Source organism: Olea europaea, unplaced genomic scaffold (assembly GCF_002742605.1).
Source record: "Olea europaea var. sylvestris unplaced genomic scaffold, O_europaea_v1 scaffold827, whole genome shotgun sequence".
Lineage (NCBI taxonomy): Eukaryota > Viridiplantae > Streptophyta > Magnoliopsida > Lamiales > Oleaceae > Olea > Olea europaea.
In genome coordinates, this window is record NW_019266709.1 from 185,430 (window position 1) to 205,661 (window position 20,232).

General features: G+C 30.6%; 1 protein-coding gene across 3 annotated transcripts; it reads right to left on the reverse strand.

Annotated features, from left to right (window-relative positions):
* Positions 1-6,945: 6,945 nt before the first annotated feature.
* LOC111391704 (DNA-directed RNA polymerase 2B, chloroplastic/mitochondrial-like) lies at positions 6,946-9,232 on the reverse strand. 3 transcript variants are annotated; one of them, XM_023016953.1, is made up of 3 exons: positions 8,681-9,232; positions 8,293-8,426; positions 6,946-7,312 (listed from the first exon to the last, which is right to left on the reverse strand). In XM_023016953.1, exons 1-3 carry the CDS (start codon positions 8,765-8,767, stop codon positions 7,306-7,308), a joined length of 228 nt encoding a protein of 75 aa, XP_022872721.1. In that variant the 5' UTR covers positions 8,768-9,232; the 3' UTR covers positions 6,946-7,305. The 3 variants fall into 3 exon arrangements, with proteins under 3 accessions (XP_022872721.1, XP_022872720.1, XP_022872722.1); XM_023016952.1 differs by lacking the exon at positions 6,946-7,312 and adding an exon at positions 7,622-7,884; XM_023016954.1 differs by lacking the exon at positions 6,946-7,312 and adding an exon at positions 7,622-7,957.
* Between the last annotated feature and the right edge of the window lie 11,000 nt (positions 9,233-20,232).

A 20,232-nucleotide genomic window follows, 5' to 3' on the forward strand; every position in this document is an offset into this window, starting at 1 on the left:
GGTCCTAATGGCCTTTAATGTTCTTTTTTAACTTGCTAACATACAATACACTTTTCAACGAAGAGACCAAGCCTCCTTTTCATATTTTGCCACCAAAAGGTATCGTGGAGATCTAGATACATTTTAGTACCACCTAGATGTGCAGCATACATAGCATAGTAAGTTTCCTCGAATATCAAAGCATTATCATTTGCCGTTGTAAAACCTTTTCTTTTACTTGTACCAACTTCTGCCTTGATTTTCCTCAAAAATAGATCGTTGTCTTGAGCATTCTTGATTCGATCACTAAGGGTAGGCTGTATCTTTAATGCTGCAATTTTTATAGTAACTTGAGTTGGTGGAATGACAATTTCCAATTTCAATTTATTAAACTTCTTGATAAACTGCACTTGAGTTGCAGGTAAGACAGCTAGGTAACCATCTTCCTACTAAAAGCATCTGTGACTACATTAGCTTTAAGCTGATGGTGATTGATAGTGCAGTCATAATTCTTAACTAACTCCAACCACCTTCTTTGCCTCATATTTAAATCCTTTGGAGTGAAAAGGTATTTCAAATTCTTATGATCCATATAAATATTGCAATTTTCCCCGTAAATGTAGTGACACCATATCTTTAGAGCGTGTACTACTATCACCAATTCAAGATTATGCATAGGGTAGTTTTGCTCAAGTTGTTTTAATTGTCTTGAGGCGTATGCTATCGCCTTTCCAAACTGTATCAGTACACATCCCAAACCTTGTTTGGATGCATCGCTGCATATAATGAATTCATCTGAACCCTCTGGTATAGTTAATACTAGAGCTGTAACCAATTCTCTATTTCAATTCTTGAAAGCTCTTCTCATACTTCTTAGTCCTTTGAAATTTTACGCCCTTCCTGGTTAGTTGGTCATTGGCCCAACTATTTTGAAGAATCCCTCAATGAATCTCCAATAATAATCAGCTAGTCCTAAGAAACTATGAACTTCACCTATAGTCGTCGGTCTAGGCCAGTTTGTTACCACTTCAATTTTAAAAGGATCTACTTCAATACCTTGTGTCGTAACCACATGACCAAGGAAAACTATATGTTCAAGCTGAAAGTCACATTTCTTAAATTTCGCATACAATTTATCCCATTGTAGTATTTCCAACATTATCTTGAGTTGTTCCGCATTTTGATCCTTACCTTTGAATACACTAAAATGTCATCAATGAAAACAATGACAAATGATTTAAATACTGATGGAATATTCTATTCATCAAATCCATAAATACTATTTGAACATTTGTTAATCCGAAGGGCATTACCGTGAACTCATAATGACCATAGCGAGTTCTAAATGATGTCTTTAGAATGTCATCTATTTTTTACTTTCAACTGATGATAGCCTGACCTCAAATCAATTTTGAAAAATACTGTTGCGCCCTTCAATTGATTAAAGAGGTCTTCAATCCGAACAAAGGGATATTTATTTTTGACAGTCAACCGATTCAGTTCCCTATAATCAATGCATAACATCATTGATCCATCTTCTTTCTTCACAAACAAGACCGATGCACCCTAAGGAGATGTATTTGGTTGGATGAAACATTCATCCAATAAGTTTTGCAACTATATCTTTAATTCTTGCAATTCTTTTAATCCCATCCTATATGGAGTTTTAGACACTGGAGTTGCACCAGGCACGAGGTCAATTGTAAACTCCAATTGTCTATCAGGTGGTGCGCTAGGTAAGTCATCAGGGAATACATCAATGAAATCTCGTACAATCGGCACATTTCCAATCGTAAGCTCTGATTACTGAGTTCCATGTATACTCACTAAAAATCTCGGACAAGATCTTTTCTTTAACATCTTTTTTGCCTTATTGGCCGACACGAGTCGTGGTAAAGACATAACTCGTATGGCAAAAAATCAAAACTCTTCCTCTCCAGGCCTTTGAAAAGCTACTTCCTTTTTGAAACATCGGATGGTTGCGTGATTGCTCCCCAACCAGTCTATTCCTAGAATAATGTCAAATTTTTTCATGTTTAGAAGGTGTAGATCAGCTATAAATTCTTTTCCTTCCATTTCTAATTTTACTGCCTTAGCGATCTGATTGATATTCAAAATTCTATTGAATAGAATGAAAATTTCTAGAACACTATCAGATTTTTCACATGTAGTACATGATTTAACAATAAATGCAATGGAGATAAATGAATGAGTAGTCCCTGAGTCCATAAGAACATATGCAGATAGTTCAAATATTGATAGAATAGCTACCATTACGTTCGGAACCTTTGTTGCCTCTTTCTGGTTTAAAGTAAAGACTTTGGCTTTCACCTTCTTGTCGTATTCATTGTCTTTCTCAGATGGGTATGCCTTGTAGGCCGGGGCAAAATGGGCTTTTTGGCCATATCGATAGCACACATTTTTTTCCAAATAACCACTCTCCTCCATGTGTCTTATTGCATTTAGGAAATTGTGGAGTAACTTTATTTGGTTTGCTAAATCCTTTCCCTTTATTCGATCCATTCTACTTTTATTTCCCATATGATTCATTATTCTTCTCAGTCATCCAATCCATTTCTAGACGATCACAAATTAAATGAGCTCGTTGAAGCACTTCGTTATAGGCAGTCCTATGGTGAGATGTCATGATTCCTCCAATCTCTAGATGCAAACCTAGTTCAAACCTCCTAGCCTTCTTTGGCTCGATGTCCACAAGGTGTGTAGCATACCTAGAAAGTTTTTCAAACTTTCTTTCATATTTATCAAGCGACATATTCCTTGTTTCAATTGTAGGAACTCAGTCTCTCTCTGATCAATCAATGATTGGGGAAAGTATTTTTCCATTACTTTTTCTTTGAACTATGCCCAAGTCATATCGCGTTGTTATGCTTCAGTTCTGGTGCGTGATGCAGACTCTCACTAGTGGCCTACTGCTCCAACCAGTATAAATTCAGCACATGATACCTTTTGTGCATCAGTGCATGTCATATGTTTGTAGCTTCGTTCTAGCCCTCTTAGCCACTCCTTGGCTGCCAAAAGGTCTGTTTTGCCATCAAAAGAAAGAGGTTCGAAACAGCAAAATTGCTCCAAAATTGAACATGTGTTGTTGGCATTTGCAAGTCTATTTTGAGAAGGTACTAGTACAGGTGCTTGATTCCTACCAAGTTCATGCATCGCTCTCATCAGATCCCTAAACATAGTTACTTGGTCTTGTTGTCTCGCCATTTTATTTAAATTAAAGAAAAATATCTTAGAATTATTGGACAACACAGTAGCTCAATATGTTCAAAGGAAATTAAAATTTTTTATTAATAGTATTCCATGAAATTAGGATATACAATAGTTCGAAAATTTTAATTTCCAATAACATAAATGCAAAGATATCACAATACTAAGGAAATGGAATCTAAGTTTGAATCCTGCGAATCTTCTTTAATGGAGCTTCATCTTCGGAGGAGTCTTCTACCTCATGCCTGAACTCTATGTCCATTTCAACCAGTGGCTCAGGTTTGTGCCCATGATCATTCTCTAACTCCAACCTAAAGTCATCCCATGCTCCCATTTGGGATCTTCTTCTAGGTCAATTCAAATTGAGGTTCTGGCTTAGGTTCAGGCTCCATCTCGGGCTCAACCTCATCATCGAGCTCACTTACTATCGTCGATTGGAGTTCTAAGCTCTCATTCCACTTATTTAGAAGTGTCTGATAGTATATACCAAACTCAATCATGTTTGGGGTGCTCTCGAAGGTTACTTTCTAACATCTCATCCTTAACCATAACTCCCATGTATTTCTATTGAGGTGGAAATGAGTGTATACGGTTATCTATAGCCTCGACATGCGTGATCTCCAATCCTACCTCCACAGCTGCCATACATCTTTCATAAATGTCTTGCACGTGTTCGACGAGTAAACGTGTCAAGTCAGTCACGTAATTCTCATAGGACTGAATGATCGACCTACAGTTCAACGTTGCTTTACAAGCCGCGATCTTTCTAGCAGTCTAATAAGTTATAACCATATCTGTCATATAAGTGTCTAATTATATTTATCTTTGTTAGTGATATCAACTATACATTATACTCTTCTTGGATTTTAATATAATGGCTAATCATCATATCTTCTTATATATTAAATAAAATCATAAAATGCATAACATATTTCATTCTATACATTCACTTATAATCATTTCGTGAATTCAATCTTAAATGATATATAAATCATGCTTGATAATAAAATAAAACATAACATAACATTTCATCCATACCTTGGGTTCATTGGACGTTAGTAGATGATGAGTGCTAAATGCTATGGGCCTTATTTTAATATTTGTTTAAAATTCAGTTAAAATCTCATCACATATGGAACTAAATATTTTTTCTTTCACAAAATTAGAGTATTTTTTTTCCACAAAAATAAAATAGAGATACTAGATCAACATGTGACTCTAAGTCGATTTCTATGAGGTTCAAAAATTTTGATAGGGAACAATTTGCTTGTGATAAAGTTTCAATTAGCAAAGTAATATAATAAGTGCTAAGTTATGTTTTATTTTATAATTATGCACAAATATTCAAAAAGAAGATAAAACAATCAACTATTCAAAAGCCTTGGAACTTTCTGATAAGTATAAAGACAAAAATTAGATTATACGATGTTAATTAGTGTAGAATGTAAATAATCAAGAAAAAGACTCTATCAAAATCCCATATAGATATCTCTGGCTTCTAGAAACCAATTACAAGTTATCCAATCATTTCATGAAAAGAAATACATTCAAATATTTAAGTGGGTAGCAAAGAATTTACGACATAAGAATTTCAGAATCACAAATTGTCAAGATAGTAATAATAAAGGAAACTAATGGAATTTTTTTCAGTCATATAAAGAAAAAAAGAAAAAATTGATTATTAGATATAAATTGTCAATTGAAATAGATGACAATGAACAATGACACTTTTCTCTATTCACATACCCCCCCCCCCTTTTTTCTCTTTTTTTGTTTTTTAACACAATCACAAAGCATGGTCTAAGTTAAATTATCTAGATATTGCGACTAAAAGTTCGCACATAATTCACTTAACGAAATTCATATTATACATGATGGTGAAAAAAATAATTTTTTTCCCGGTCTCCAGAAAGGTATACTGGGCTTTGATACCAAATTATAACGCCCCAAAATCTAATTCATTTTTATTTTATAAAATAGACTTGAGGTGTTGCCCAAAAATCAATCATCTTTATTTAATCCAAGCAAAAATTCATTATTTTTTTAAATTTGATCGATAACTAGATATTGATAAATCAACAATTTATCTAAAAAAAATTCAAATTTAATAAAATCTTAAAATACTACGGTGTCAACCCATAAATTTAAGTTTAACATAGAACATCAATTGCTTGAACACAAAAACTATTAAATAACTTGCATAAAATTTAACATAAGGATTTTTCTTTTTCAAATATAAATTTGAAATTTTCATTTCTAGAATCTTTTACATGGCGACCCTATAAGTATTACTCGGTAAATCTTCCATGCGTTCACATGACCCGTTCTAATCTGAGAATTTGTAATAAGAGTGAGTATTTTGAAAATATATAGTAAAAATACGCACACATTACTATTAACGTGATATAAATATAAAATAATATAGTATACCGACATTTCTTAGATTTAGAGCAAGTTGATCGTAACATTCAATAGCTTAAGAAATTTCATCAGAATTCTAACATTCCCTGGGACTTAATATTCAACATAACGGTACATTTCGAAGTATTTAACATATTCGATTTAACAGTCCATTCCGCAGGATTTAACATAGAAATCAACCCGAAGGCCTTGACATATTTCATGCCAAAATCTATAAAATATCACGAAAAATAAGAATTTATCACTTGCACGAAGTATTATTAACTTAGTTGATATAACCAATTCTAAAAATATTCCTTGAGACTAATTAAAAATGGGCAAAATGTTTGTAAGAGGATGAAAACCAACTTGTAAAATGCTGAATATGTTTGGGGAAATAAACAATACTCCTATTCAGCAAGGGTGTGTTAACGTGTGGAATCACTTTTTGCATGGCAAAGAGAAAAAGATACTTCACATATACACTATATATGCACACAATATCTACTTGTATGACATCAACTTAACGTCCATAAAATTCAAAACGTGGAAGAGTTAATTTTAAAATTCAATCAGCTAGTCAATTATTATATTCTTTACTGTCAGTTAGGTGTGAAAATCAGGAAGAACAAGTAATTGTTTATTACATAAATGATTGATATACGTTTTATAACAATGTCATTTCAAATTCCAAGTAGTACCTGACATGAGTTCCATTTTGTTAATTCATAATAATTGATTTGTGTTTCTCTCTCTCTCTCTCTCTCTCTCTCTTTTAATTACAATGAATGGACGTTTTATTTTGATTTCCAATGAATGGGACATTTCAATTGATTTTATACATATATAATAATATATATTTTATTAATAAAATATAGGATTCAAAATACTTTCTTCCTACCAAAATAACTTAGATAAAACTAATCTAAAATTATTTTTTCTTGGAATAATTTATGTTATTTAATACGAGCTACAAAAAAAGTATAATATCGATATATTTTTGTCAATTAAAAAATACGTAAATATTTGACTCAAATAACTTACGATAAATTCTAAAATTATATGTATGCAAAATAAATTATTTATACAAATAAGTGGGTTGTATTTATCACTTTAACTTTTGAAATTTAGTGTGACGACAATGCTGGACATCGATTATTTTATTTGCTAAATTACCAACATTAAATTTAGCCTACATGGAATTAAAATTTAATATACAGGGTGTTACATTTTATAATTAACTTTTTGTGGATAAAAAAGGATTGATTTGAATTTTCAAATGTTAAAATTGAAATGATAGGAACAGTTTGTGTAATAATGGAGCGCAATACGGAATTTTACGCCAATTACCTATATTTTATGGAAGGATTTAATGAAATAGATAGAAAGGACCAACTCCGCAAGGAAAGTTTAAAATGAGAGTGTACATATCAAGTTTGAGAAAATCGGGAGTATTTTTGCAATAGTTGTGAATGACAGAGATATTTTTTTTGCTAATTGCCCTTCATAAGTAGTATATAACTCATCTATGACTTGAAAACTTGAGATAATACAGCCGTCAATCAATGCCGCACTTCAATCAAGGATGTATGAAGTCTCATTCTCAAAGGCAACCTCCCAACTTGGAGTAAATTCCAAAACATGATCTTCTTTGATTCGCTAGTCTCTCTATTGTCGTCTTTGAATTCGCTAGTCTCTCTATTCACTACAATAAAAACAAATTTTTACAATGTTCAAAAAATGTTGCTAAAGACATTTTGTAACATTCGATCGCATGTTGTAAATCTGAATGTTGTCGTAGAGTAGAAGATAAATCATTTCATAAATTTTTTTGAGCGTTGCAAAAACACTTTCACAAGTTTTTTGACCGTTGCCCTAGGATTTTATTTTTATTTTTTTATTTTTTTATAGCAATTTATGTGAATTGACTCGTAAAATTGAAAATGACTCATTTTGAACAAATTTTGAAATTTGCATAAAAATTCATAATTTCATTACAAATTTTTGAATTCATACATTTGAACATTATAATGTGATACAACACCAACTAAATAAAAAGGAGCTTCAAAATATAACAAAATTAGGAATAAAATTTTGATACAACTTAGGCATGAAGAGCTTATTGCTCCACTTGCAATAACAAGCTTTTGAATAATACTCTAATGGCATACTCAATCTTGTCGTTCTTCATACATTCTTTAATTTGCTCACCACACAAATTCACAATGGCCAACGAAGTTGCAAGAGAAGCATTTTGAATCAATAAGAAAAATGTCTCTGTATTTGAATTTCAATCAAATCATATGTTATTTACCGTTTTTGCAAAATTGACACACGGAAAACCAACTACCTGAAAAATTGACACAATTTACATTGGAGTTCATCAAAAGATTCCTTGGAAGATTTAATACACTAACTGAACTAAAAATAAATTTCCAAGTCACGCCTTAATAATTGTGCTATTTTGAAATGATTGTATCTGATTTTTCCCAAAGAAAAACAGGAAGAAATAAATGAATTTACTGTTCTATAAAGGCCTTTAGTAACAAGTGGAACGCATTGGATAACACCATATCTTTTGCTAAAGTTCATGCACAAAGAGATGCAGTAAGCACTGTTGAAGACTTGAAGCAACAAAAAGAAAGCTTTCTTATAACACAGAAGGATTTAAAGAAAAAAACTTACTTTGTTTCCTTCCGTACAGTTATACAAGTGTGTATAAATGCAGGTCGAATATCAGGTGAACTGTCTGCTAACCGATTGACTGGAGGTTGTATATAGGCTGTTTGAAGCAGCAATTCACTGAGTCGGCTGCCAACCTGTGCACATTTAGGGGGTGTTTGATAAGTATTTTTGTGTAAAAATGTATTTTAAAATAGTAAATTGATGTGAAATGTGTGGTTGAAAAATAAGGAAAAGTTTTAGACTTACGTGTAATATTATTTTAATAAAGAATGTGTGGTTTAAAAGAAAAAAGAGAAAAATGCATTTTAAAGAAAATGACTATCAAAGGGCTCTTAGTTTGTAAGAAAACAGTAAACTTAATGCAATGAGTACAAGAGTTAGGTCAGACCTTCGCTTTAGCATCAGTGCCCCATGGTTTTGAATCATCCTGTCCTTTAACTAGTTGCCCCACTGCTCGCAAATTTTGTTTTTTCATCAAATTATTAACAGCCTTTTACAAATTTTCTTGTTCTTGGTCATTGCCATCAGAACCACCTCCTTCCTGTTTTGTCTCTTTAACTTTTTGCCTCTCTGTTTTCTTCAAGAATTTGTGTATTCTAACCTGATCGATGACAGAAATTGTTAGAAAACTAATTACAACCAACCATAATTAGGATACTGCTTTAAAGCAACATCAAAAACATAATTAGGATACTGCCATACAAATCACAAATCATGCCCATCTACTTACTAAAGTAACAACCAGAATATAGTGCAAAAAATAAAATAAAATTTTGCAACACAAAATAAACATTGCAAAAAGACGACATTAGCAACATTCACTTAAAAAATGCAGCCAAATCTCAATTATTAACATAAATGGCAACATTCACTTATAAGAATGTTGCAATAGACACTTTTATCAACATTAAATTAATAAATGTTGTCTTTTGCATGTTGCAAAAAGGCATTTTTATTGTAGTGATTATACTTAGAGATGTAGTTGGGATTTTCATTTAATAATGGCTGTGGGTCGCCGTTTAAGTGGACCAGACATGTATTCTATGGAATGGATTGAAAAAGAGTGGTTTGATTTACTCTACAAAGGGAGTGATTTGAATTTTAAATTGAAAGCTCAGCTCTCAACATCATATAACCTCTCACCATTTTTTTAAAACTATTCTAAACGGCCATGGCCCCGGAGGGGGGGGGGGGGGTCAAAAGAAAAAAAACTTACTTTGTTTCCTTCCGTACAGTTATACAAGTGTGTATAAATGCAGGTCGAATATCAGGTGAACTGTCTGCTAACCGATTGACTGGAGGTTGTATATAGGCTGTTTGAAGCAGCAATTCACTGAGTCGGCTGCCAACCTGTGCACATTTAGGGGGTGTTTGATAAGTATTTTTGTGTAAAAATGTATTTTAAAATAGTAAATTGATGTGAAATGTGTGGTTGAAAAATAAGGAAAAGTTTTAGTTTTATGTGTAATATTATTTTAATAAAGAATGTGTGGTTGAAAAGAAGAGACAGAAAAATGTATTTTAAAGAAAATAACTACCAAAGGGGCTCTTAGTTTGTAAGAAAACTGTAAACTTAATGCAATGAGTACAAGAGTTAGGTCAGACCTTTGCTTTAGCATCAGTGCCCCATGGTTTTGAATCATCCTGTCCTTTAACTAGTTGCCCCACTGCTCGCAACTTTTATTTTTTCATCAAATTATTAACAGCCTTTTACAAATTTTCTTGTTCTTGGTCATTGCCATCAGAACCACCTCCTTCCTGTTTTGTCTCTTTAACTTTTTGCCTCTCTGTTTTCTTCAAGAATTTGTGTACTCTAACCTGATCGATGACAGAAATTGTTAGAAAACTAATTACAACCAACCATAATTAGGATACTGCTTTAAAGCAACATCAAAAACATAATTAGGATACTGCCATACAAATCAAAAATCATGCCCATCTACTTACTAAAGTAACAACCAGAATATAGTGCAAAAAATAAAATAAAATTTGCAACACTAAATAAACGTTGCAAAAAGACGACATTAGCAACATTCACTTAAAAAATGCAGCCAAATCTCAATTATTAACATAAATGGCAACATTCACTTATTAGAATGTTGTAATAGACACTTTTATCAACATTTAATTAATGAATGTTGCCTTTTGTATGTTGCAAAAAAACATTTTTATTATAATGATTATAGTTAGAGATGTAGTCGGGATTTTCATTTAATAATGGCTGTGGGTCACAATTTAAGTGGACCAGACATGTATTCTATGGAATGGATTGAAAAAGAGTGGTTTGATTTACTCTACAAAGGGAGTGATTTGAATTTTAAATTGAAAGCTCAGCTCTCAACATCATATAACCTCTCACCATTTATTTCGAATTATTCTAAATGGCCATGGCCATTTGGGGGAGGGGGGTGGGGGGGCTAGGGAGGCAGAGCCTTTGTGGTCCTGGCTATGTATCATATATAAGTGAATCACGGGCAGAAAATGAGCAATTAACATGTACGTTATAGACACATTTTTCATTTTGTGTCAAAATGGTCTGATTTGGGCAATTTTTGAAGTATCTTCAAACCAAATCATTTTAAAGATTTTGATAAAAATTCGACCATAAGAAAGCCATTTCATTTTCCAAACAAAATCAAGCTAAACCACTGTCTGTAATTTGTTTCTTTTCAAACCACGATTTTAGTTACACAAAGTTGACGTATTTCAAACAAGTAGAAAAATAACTATATTGGTTTGCAATTTCAATATAACGCTTAATAGAATTGATCTCCACAAATGTCCGTGAGTTCCTCTATAACTATAAAATTTAAGCTCACAAATTCATTCTTTGAAAAGTGTCATTGTAAATCATTATTTATCTAAAGAGTCAATAGAAACAAAATAACAAGTAAATTTTGTTACAATAGATATTCAACTAATAAATAATTTATACTGTGTTAAATAAGTAACTTTTCTGAAAAAAAGAATAAAAAATAAATTGGGTGAATAGTTAAGGATTTTTTTTTTCCAAACAGTTTTCAACTATCTAAACTTAAATCGAATGATTTTCAAACAATTTGTCGATTTAAAAACAATGATTTATGTTCGATTGGTGCATTATGGTTTTTGTTTACCTTAGTTTTCACTGTAATTCTTACAAACCTTGGGAATTTGGGTGTTGTAATTGGACGTCTACTTTAATTGACATCTTGACCATAAGAGTGCAATAAAAACTAGAATTTGGAGCATGAATTTGTAATTAGATTCGATGAAAAAAGATCTTTAAATTCTTTTACTTCAAATTAAGATTTTTTTTACTCTGAAACTATTTTCGAGCATGTCGCATAATTTTACATGGCTAAGCAAAAAAATGAACTTGGATTACTAAAAACCTTAGTTACTCTAGCTAATAAATTGTTCTCTTAGGGTGGAACGTCAAATTTAATACATGAACTTAAAAACTTAGTTGAACATGTAATCTCACTGCCACACAAAAAAAAAAAAAAAAAAAAAAAAAAAAAAAAGGGATTCAAGCACTGATTTTCCATTTTTGAAACTACGATATCCGTTGCTAGTACTTTTTACCAACGGAATATTAGAAACCACACATTCATTGCTAATTTGAGGGTCGTTGATATTTACCAATAGATCGTGCCGTAGGTAAGGAGTATACCTTTTACCAATGAATTTTCCGTTGGTAAATTGTGAATCTTTTACCTTAACCATTACTGATAAGTGAAGTTTCTACATTTAATTGGGATCCTAAATAATGATATTTTGTTATTTTTTGGACGGATTAGTACTTAATTTGTTATTTATTGCTTTTATTAGGAAAAACTCATGTTTCAAAAAAGAATTGAAAGAAAGAATGGAAAATGGTTAAAATGAACTAAATCCAAAGTTTGAGGACAAAAATGCAAATACTCGAAGTTTTTTCGGACATCATGATAATGATTTGAGAGCGCTCGGGGTCAATTAGATTTGGAAAGAAGTAAAAGGAATGAATTATCGGTCTTGTTTAAGCCACATTATTTTCAAAAAAAATACATTTTTCAACAGTGATTTGACATCATTTCAACTACAAATTTTTCAATAAAATAATATTACACACAAATCTAAAAAAAATTTCTTATTTTTTAACTACACATTTTCCATTGATTTGACATGAATAATGCATTTTTTCTTAGAATGTGACTCAAACATGAGCATAGTCAAAATATTATCATACATCAATTTTCAACTGAAAAAATTATGATTCGGATTTTTAGTCTCATATTGAGACCCAATTTTGGCATAGAAAATTTTTTAATTGAAAAAATGATGTCTCAGGAAGAATTATAGCCCTATAAGTAAGCTTTCAATGCACTTTGAATCACCATAATCGGATATTGGAAGAAAAAATTATGACAAAAATACAGAAAGTCGTTCAGCTGCTGGAACTTAGTCAAGGAGTGTGCCCTCGCCTATAGGAGAGGCGCGCGCCCCCAACCAAAAATGAGGTGACTGAGGCACCCCAAGGCTCCTAGAGGCGCGCCTTAGATTACACTAGGCGCCCGTCTCAATGTTAAACATGAAAAAATTTAGGTTTCCTTTTTTCATTTTTGTAAGGAGTTTCCTTTGCATCATATAAATAGAACACGCCCATATAATGGAGAACCTGCCTTAGACCTAAAAATTCATATATTCTACATATTTTTGAGGTGACGAATGAGGTTAGATCATCAACATCAAGAGAATTGTACAAGATTCTTGAAGATTATCCATCTAAAATCAAAATTTCATTCAAGAAAGTGGATTTTTCTACCTTCTTCCATATTTCTTTGATCCGAGTGATTTTTTTTATTATTTCTTGTATAATTTAATAATGAAAATGGTTGGCTAAGTTTTTTATTGTATTGGATGAATGATGAGCTCTATTGTTTGTTTTTATTTTAATTCAAGATAATTAATTTAGTATTTCATGATCTTTCTTGATTGGTTTTGCATTCTCATTAAACTATTTAATTGTTTGATCACAATTAGATAGTAAATTGCTTGCTATAGTGTAGAAATACTTACAATAAGTTTAGAACGCAGTGAAATCAACATATGGACAATAAGTATTAGAAATAATATCTATGGCATGTGTGATAAATCCTGTGAATCAATGTATTTTTTCATATGAATTCGGATTAGGAATAAGATCAGATCATGTTAAACATAGGTTTAATATATCTTCGAAAGAAATATTGAATAAAAGTGGATGATCGATTATATTGAATACACTAATTTACTTAATTATGAATTAAGAGTTGAATTAAATGGCAATAAGGAAATTCACGATTCCAATACATTCAAAAATTAGATAAATATTTTATTTGCTTTCTTAGTTTAGGACTAGTATAGAGTACATATAAATCACAACTCTCTTGATATCACCACACTTCGAATTTAATAGTAGCTATTGAACTACAAATTAGACCTTATTCCTCGTGAGAATGATACTCTTAACTCACAAATTTTATTACTTGTACAACAATCTTGTACGTTTTCTGGTTTTCACACGAACAATTACCAACTGATTTTTCATTGGTCAATGTCCATTATTACAATTGGAAAAATCAGTGTTGTAAATAGCGGCATAGGTACAAGGCATGGCAAACAAATTTAGTTTATTATTATTGTTGTTATTGTTTAATAATTATAGTTTTATTTTATTTTTAACTTTTAGCCCACTGAATTAAAAAACACAAAAAGATGTTTAATCACTTATTGGACCTCTAATTTATAGATGATATCTGTAAAGATTTTGTTGTAAATTTTCGATGTGGGATAAGAATTCCTTTGGTTGGGCTATAGTGTATTATACCTTTACATAGTGTATTATACTATTATATAAATAATTATTTATATTTTATTACTCTTCACCTACGTATATTTAGTAGGTGAATGATTGAATTTTTTTTTATATTCATTAGAATTGATTAATATCTTCAATTGATTTTCCGTATGTGCTATGAATATTAATTCACATACGGAAATTTCATTTCTGAAGGGGATGATTTTTTTTTTTTTTGAAAAATTAATTATCCTTCACCTATTGTTATTCTGTAGGAAAATGTTTGAAACTTTAGTTATTAAAATTAATTAATATTAGTAATGACAATTTCGTTAGTAATATAAACTACTCTTCACCCACAGAAAATTTGTTGGTGAAAGGTTGACACAGTTTTTAGAATAAAGATTGAACTGCATCACCTACGGATATGCTGTTGGTAAATGGTATGCATACTAGACAACAACTTTAGCATGGAATATCCGTTGGTGAAAAGCTACAACTTTTACCATCGGAATTTCCATTTGTGATTTTCATAGTTAAAAGTTTAATACTTTTACCAATGGATAATCCCTTTTTGATTACCAATCGATACAATTTGTTTGTAATTATTCATAGGTGAAAACTGATTTTTAGTAGTGCCTTGAGTATGAAAACATGTGAACTTAAGATTTAGTCTAAAGTGTAAGATTATTTTAAACCTTTTGTATGAAGTCTACTTGAATAGTGATTTTCATTTAAAATGTGATTATAAAAACAAGTAAAAGATATAGAAACAAGTGAAAATTTATTTTTATTTCGAAAAAATGCAGCAAAAAATGAGCAAGGAGAAAAAAAATTTCAAAATCAATAGGAGATCTTTTTCAAAAGTGATTTTTTTTTTAAATGTGTAATTAAAAGGAGTACGAACAAGTAGGGATGTTAAAAGGGCCGAGCCGACGCTTAGCTTGTCGAAATAGGGTTTGTGGTCGGTTTGGGCTCGTAAAATCATGATCCCGATCGCGAGCCGAACAGGCCTTGGGCCCACAACCTGGCTCGTGGCTCGTGATTTTAGGTGACCAAAATGATCACAGAATTCAGTGACCGTTGCGGTCACTGAAAAAATTTCAGTGACCAAACGGTAATTGATTTTTTTTCTTTCTATTATAAATACCCCCCTTAACTTCCCTTTTTTTTCATATCAATTATCTCCTCATTCTCACTTCTCATTGTTCAACTCTCATCTCTCTTTTATTTTATCAATTATTGAGTTTTTACTCTCTTATGCTATTGTGCAAAATATATAATATCGATTCATTTTTTAGAGTTTATTCAGTTACAATTTCAATTCATCCAATTCCCACTACATTTAAATTTTTCTAATTATTATATTTAAATTTTATCATAAACAATCAAACAAATGGATCAACGCTCATTTGTTGAGAGCTTATTCGATATGGGATGTGAGCCACATGGCGAATCGCCTAGGACGCCACAAAGTCAATTTTCAAATGAATTTGTCGGTTTAAATGACGTACACATACCTAAAGATGTTCACATTCTACGGTCATGAAACGCCACAATCCAATTGATTTGGATGATATTAACGAAACGGAACATGAGGACGAAGATGTTGAATTAAACATCCCAGATGCCAGGAAAAGCTAAAGGGCAAAAAACAAGCAAAATGTTGGGATCACTTTATGTTAATTTTAACGGAAAAAGTCGTCAATGGCCTTGCAGAATCTAAGGTAGTATGTAAATACTGCCAACAAAGATTGGCATGACAAAAAGGAACTGGTACCACCCATCTCAACCGTCACTACAAAGCATGTGTGACCAGACATGGACTTCTTCCAGCTAGTCAAACACAATTGCAATTTTGCAGTCTAGGCGCTGGTTCTACGACTTCACCCCTATCCACGTGGGTGTATTCGGAGGACAATATTCGAACCGAAATGGTGAAATTTGTTGCAATCACTGAGTTGCCTCTGGTTATTGCAGACAACCAATACTTCGTCTCATTCGTGAAAGAATATATGCAACCAAATTACATTGGGGTAAGTTGAAACACTTTTCTTGCCATTACAATATAATATTTCAATAATTTAAAACAATAATTAATTATGGATTTGTAACAATATGGAAGTGTTATATCTTTAACCTCTGATATATGAGAAGGGGTTAATAAAAGAGCTCGTACACTATATAGATACACTTTGGTGCATGCATAAAAAAATTATTGCATTTAGAATTATTGAATTTCCTCACAATACTAATAATATATATAATGTTATTATCAGTACTGTTAGAGAATATAATTGCAAGACTAAAATTCAGTCTTTTACTTTTGATAATGCTAATATTAATAAGGTAGTCGTCAATGAATTATGTAGGACACTTCAACCTAATTTTGGTGGGTATTTGTTTCATATTCGTTGTGTGTGCCATATCTTGAATTTAATTGTGCAAAATGATTTAAAACATATAAATGATGAACTTTAAAGGATTAGAAATTCATTAGTATATATTACGATCTCTCCTAGTAGAAAACAAGCATTTAAAAATTTTTGTGCCGAACTAAGGATGACGACTGCTAAAACATTTATTAGCGACGTAGGTCATAGATGGAACTCTACTTACTTGCTATTAAAGTCATGTGAATATTTTGAACATTTAATAACTGATTTTTATAATAATAGACATGTTAAAAGTGATGACAATGGTATGTTGAATGAATTCGATTGGGTTTTAGCTTTGAAAGTTAAACGATTTTTGACACCTTTTTATGAGACCACAAAGATTTTATCCGACGTTTATTATCCCACAAGTTGTATGGTGCTTGAACGCTATTATATAATTGCAATAATATTCCATAAATATAAAAATGATCATACTTTTAGTGAAATTATAATTGCTATGAAATTAAAGTTTAGAAAAATATTGAGAAGAACTGCCTATGTTATTTCCTTTAGCATGCGTAATAGGCCCTCGATATAATATTTCGAGAACTAAATACTTAATTGATCAAATCAATAAAGTCTTAATACTTGATACACCTATCACCTATAAGAATTTAGAGCAGACATTATGTGGAATGTATGATTTATATACGGGAAGAATGAGTGTGAATGTTAGTCGGGTACCCTCTGCACCTACTCCTTCGGCTAAAATTGAAGAAGATGATGCCGAAATAATGAATTTATTTCAAGGCATTAATACATTTAGATATGATGCAACTGCAATGTATTCATCTAGTGCCATGTGTCTACATTTGCATCTCATCAAACATCAGCCGCAACTCAAAATGTGATGCTTGCCAAATTAATTGATTACTTCAATCATAATATGCCAACAAATAGAACAATTAAAAAATGTTCAAAAGAAGTAATTGAATTTTGGCAAAAGTATGAAAGACGTTGGCCAATTATTTTTGCAATTGTGAAAGATCTGCGAACACCTCCTGTTAGAACTATTGCTTTGGAGTATACTTTTAGTGCAGGTAAAAGGGTTTTGATCGATTTCAGGAGCTGATCGAAAAAAGATATTTTGGAAGAGTTAATGTACGTGAAGGATTGACAGGACGCTCATTTTCGACTACAAGATAAATATGCTGAAATTGCATGTCATCAGGCAAGTAATATTTGATTTAATTATATTAATCAAAATTTCATTATTTTTTAATCGTTAAATTTAATTTTTTTTTAAAAATTGTACACGTTACAACAAGTTGTTCGTGTACAATTTTTAATTCAGCCTACTTAAAATTGATGTGGCCGGTTCCAAACCTGGATAAAGAAGGAGGGTTTACATTTTATCTACTTTTAAAAGAAATCGAAAACATATATATTTTTTGTAAATTTATTTCAAAAAACAATTCGTCTTCATTACATAAATATTTTATACTTTATGAAAAATATTACAATGTGATACAAATAAAAAAAGAAAAAAAGTGTCTTCATTAAATTATTTATATATTTTTAACACTTTTTATTTTTTTTTAAAAAGTGTTTTCATTACATTATTTGTGTTTTTCTCTATTTAAAAAAAAAAAGATGACGAGCTCGCGAGCCGCTCAAGCTTCAACGAGCCACGAGCTCGCGAGCAGCGAGCAAGAGCCAAGCTCGTGAGGTTAAGGGCCGAGGCTCAACTCATTGACATCACTACGAACAAGCTGTAAAAAAAGATGATTTTTTTTTTTTAATATACACTTGAAAATGAATAATATGAAAACTATATGACAAAATTTCATTGCCACACATAGGCTAAATTCACAAACAAACATGAGCACTCTTATAATTTTCTAATGGCAAATATACATCATGATTCACAACAACATCAAAACTTGGACCAAGATTTGAGAATGCTAAAATTTGGTTCAATAATAAATTACCACTATCGACAACAGATAGCCACATATTTTTCGATAGATTTGAAAGTAAATGTTTCTTTTATTGGTTTAAATGGAAGAAAATATTTTCTTTGGAAAATGTAGTAAAAAAATAATGTGTAATTAAATAGTAGGAAAAAATAATAGAAAAATGTTATTTTATTTTAACTTATATAGTTGGAAATGAATGTGAAAATAAATAATTTTAAAAAACTATTTGATAAAAAATCATTTCCACGCATAGGCTTGGACCAAGGTCCGAGAAACCTAAAATTTTGTTCAATAATAAATGATCACTATCAAAAATAGAGAGCCACATATTTTTGGACATATTTGAAACTTAATTGTTTCTTTTATAGTTTTAAATGGAAGATAATAATTTTATTGGAAAATGCAACAAAAAATGAGCAGGGAGAAAAACAATTTTCAAATTCACTTGGAGAGCTTATTTTAAAAGTATTATTATTATTATTATTATTATTATTATTATTATTATTATTATTATTATTATTATTATTATTATTATTATTTAATTAATTAATTAATTTATTTATTTATTTTTGATAATTTAGAGAAAGTCATAGAACAACATGATTTTATTTTAAAATATATAGTTGAAAATGAATTTGAAATAAATAATTTTAAAAAAACTATTTGATGAAAGAAAATCAATGCCACGCATGGCCAAATGCACAAAAAAACATGAGCACTCTTGTAATTTTCTAATTACAAATAAAAATCACGATTCATAGGAAATTCAAAACATGTACCAAGGTTGAGACTACTAAAATTTTATTCAATAATAAACGGTCGCTTTAAAATACAGAAAGCCACATATTTTTCGACAGATTTGAAATGTAAGTATTTTATTTTATTTTACTGTTTTAAATGGTTAATAGTAATTTTTTGCTTTGGATAATGCAGTAAAAAAATGAGCAAACGGAAAATTGATTTTCAAAATCATTTGGAGAGCTTTCTTAAAAGTGATTTTTTTTCCAGATTGTGTAATTTAAGAACTTGAAAAGTTATTGGAAAACGTGATTTTATTTTAAATTTTTTTTTGCAAATGACTCATTACCAGAATTATTGGAACTAATAAGGTTGAGAAGTTCAAGTTTAATATCTTCTTTAATTTGAAGATTATCAATCTTTCTTTTCAAATGATATTTATTTGAATTTGAATAATGACCTGTTTTCTGACATTTCTAACACGTTACATTAGAATTTTTTGAAGATTTTCTTTTTAAATAATTTTTTGAATACTTCTTTTAACAAATTGGTTTAGGAGATCTAATAGTGGATCTGAGAATAATTTAAATACTCCAAATATTTTTCAAAATGAAGAAAAATTTGATCAAGCATTTGCATCTGTATCAAATGATTTTAATCAACATGAACTTCAATAGTTCAAATAGAACAAAGACTTTAAAATTGGACTATTCCAAAGATGGAGAAAAACTCTATCCATGAAATAGGAAAATTTGATTTTTCTCAAAATTATGTTATCAAAACTTTTGAACAAACAATACCAATCAAAAAGTCAAAATGCATTTATCAATCTATTTTTAAAAGAATCAATTGAATTCCATAGGAAGAAATTTAAACATCTTCGTGTTGGATTAATTAAAATTGCTTTCAAACCATTGTTTTGAGTTGATTTAGACATTCATATTCTCTTAACTCTAAGAGATAAAAGACTTCTCAAATTTGAAAATTCATTACTATTTGTTATAGAATCAAATCTAGAAAGTGGTCCCGTTTATTCAAATTGTTA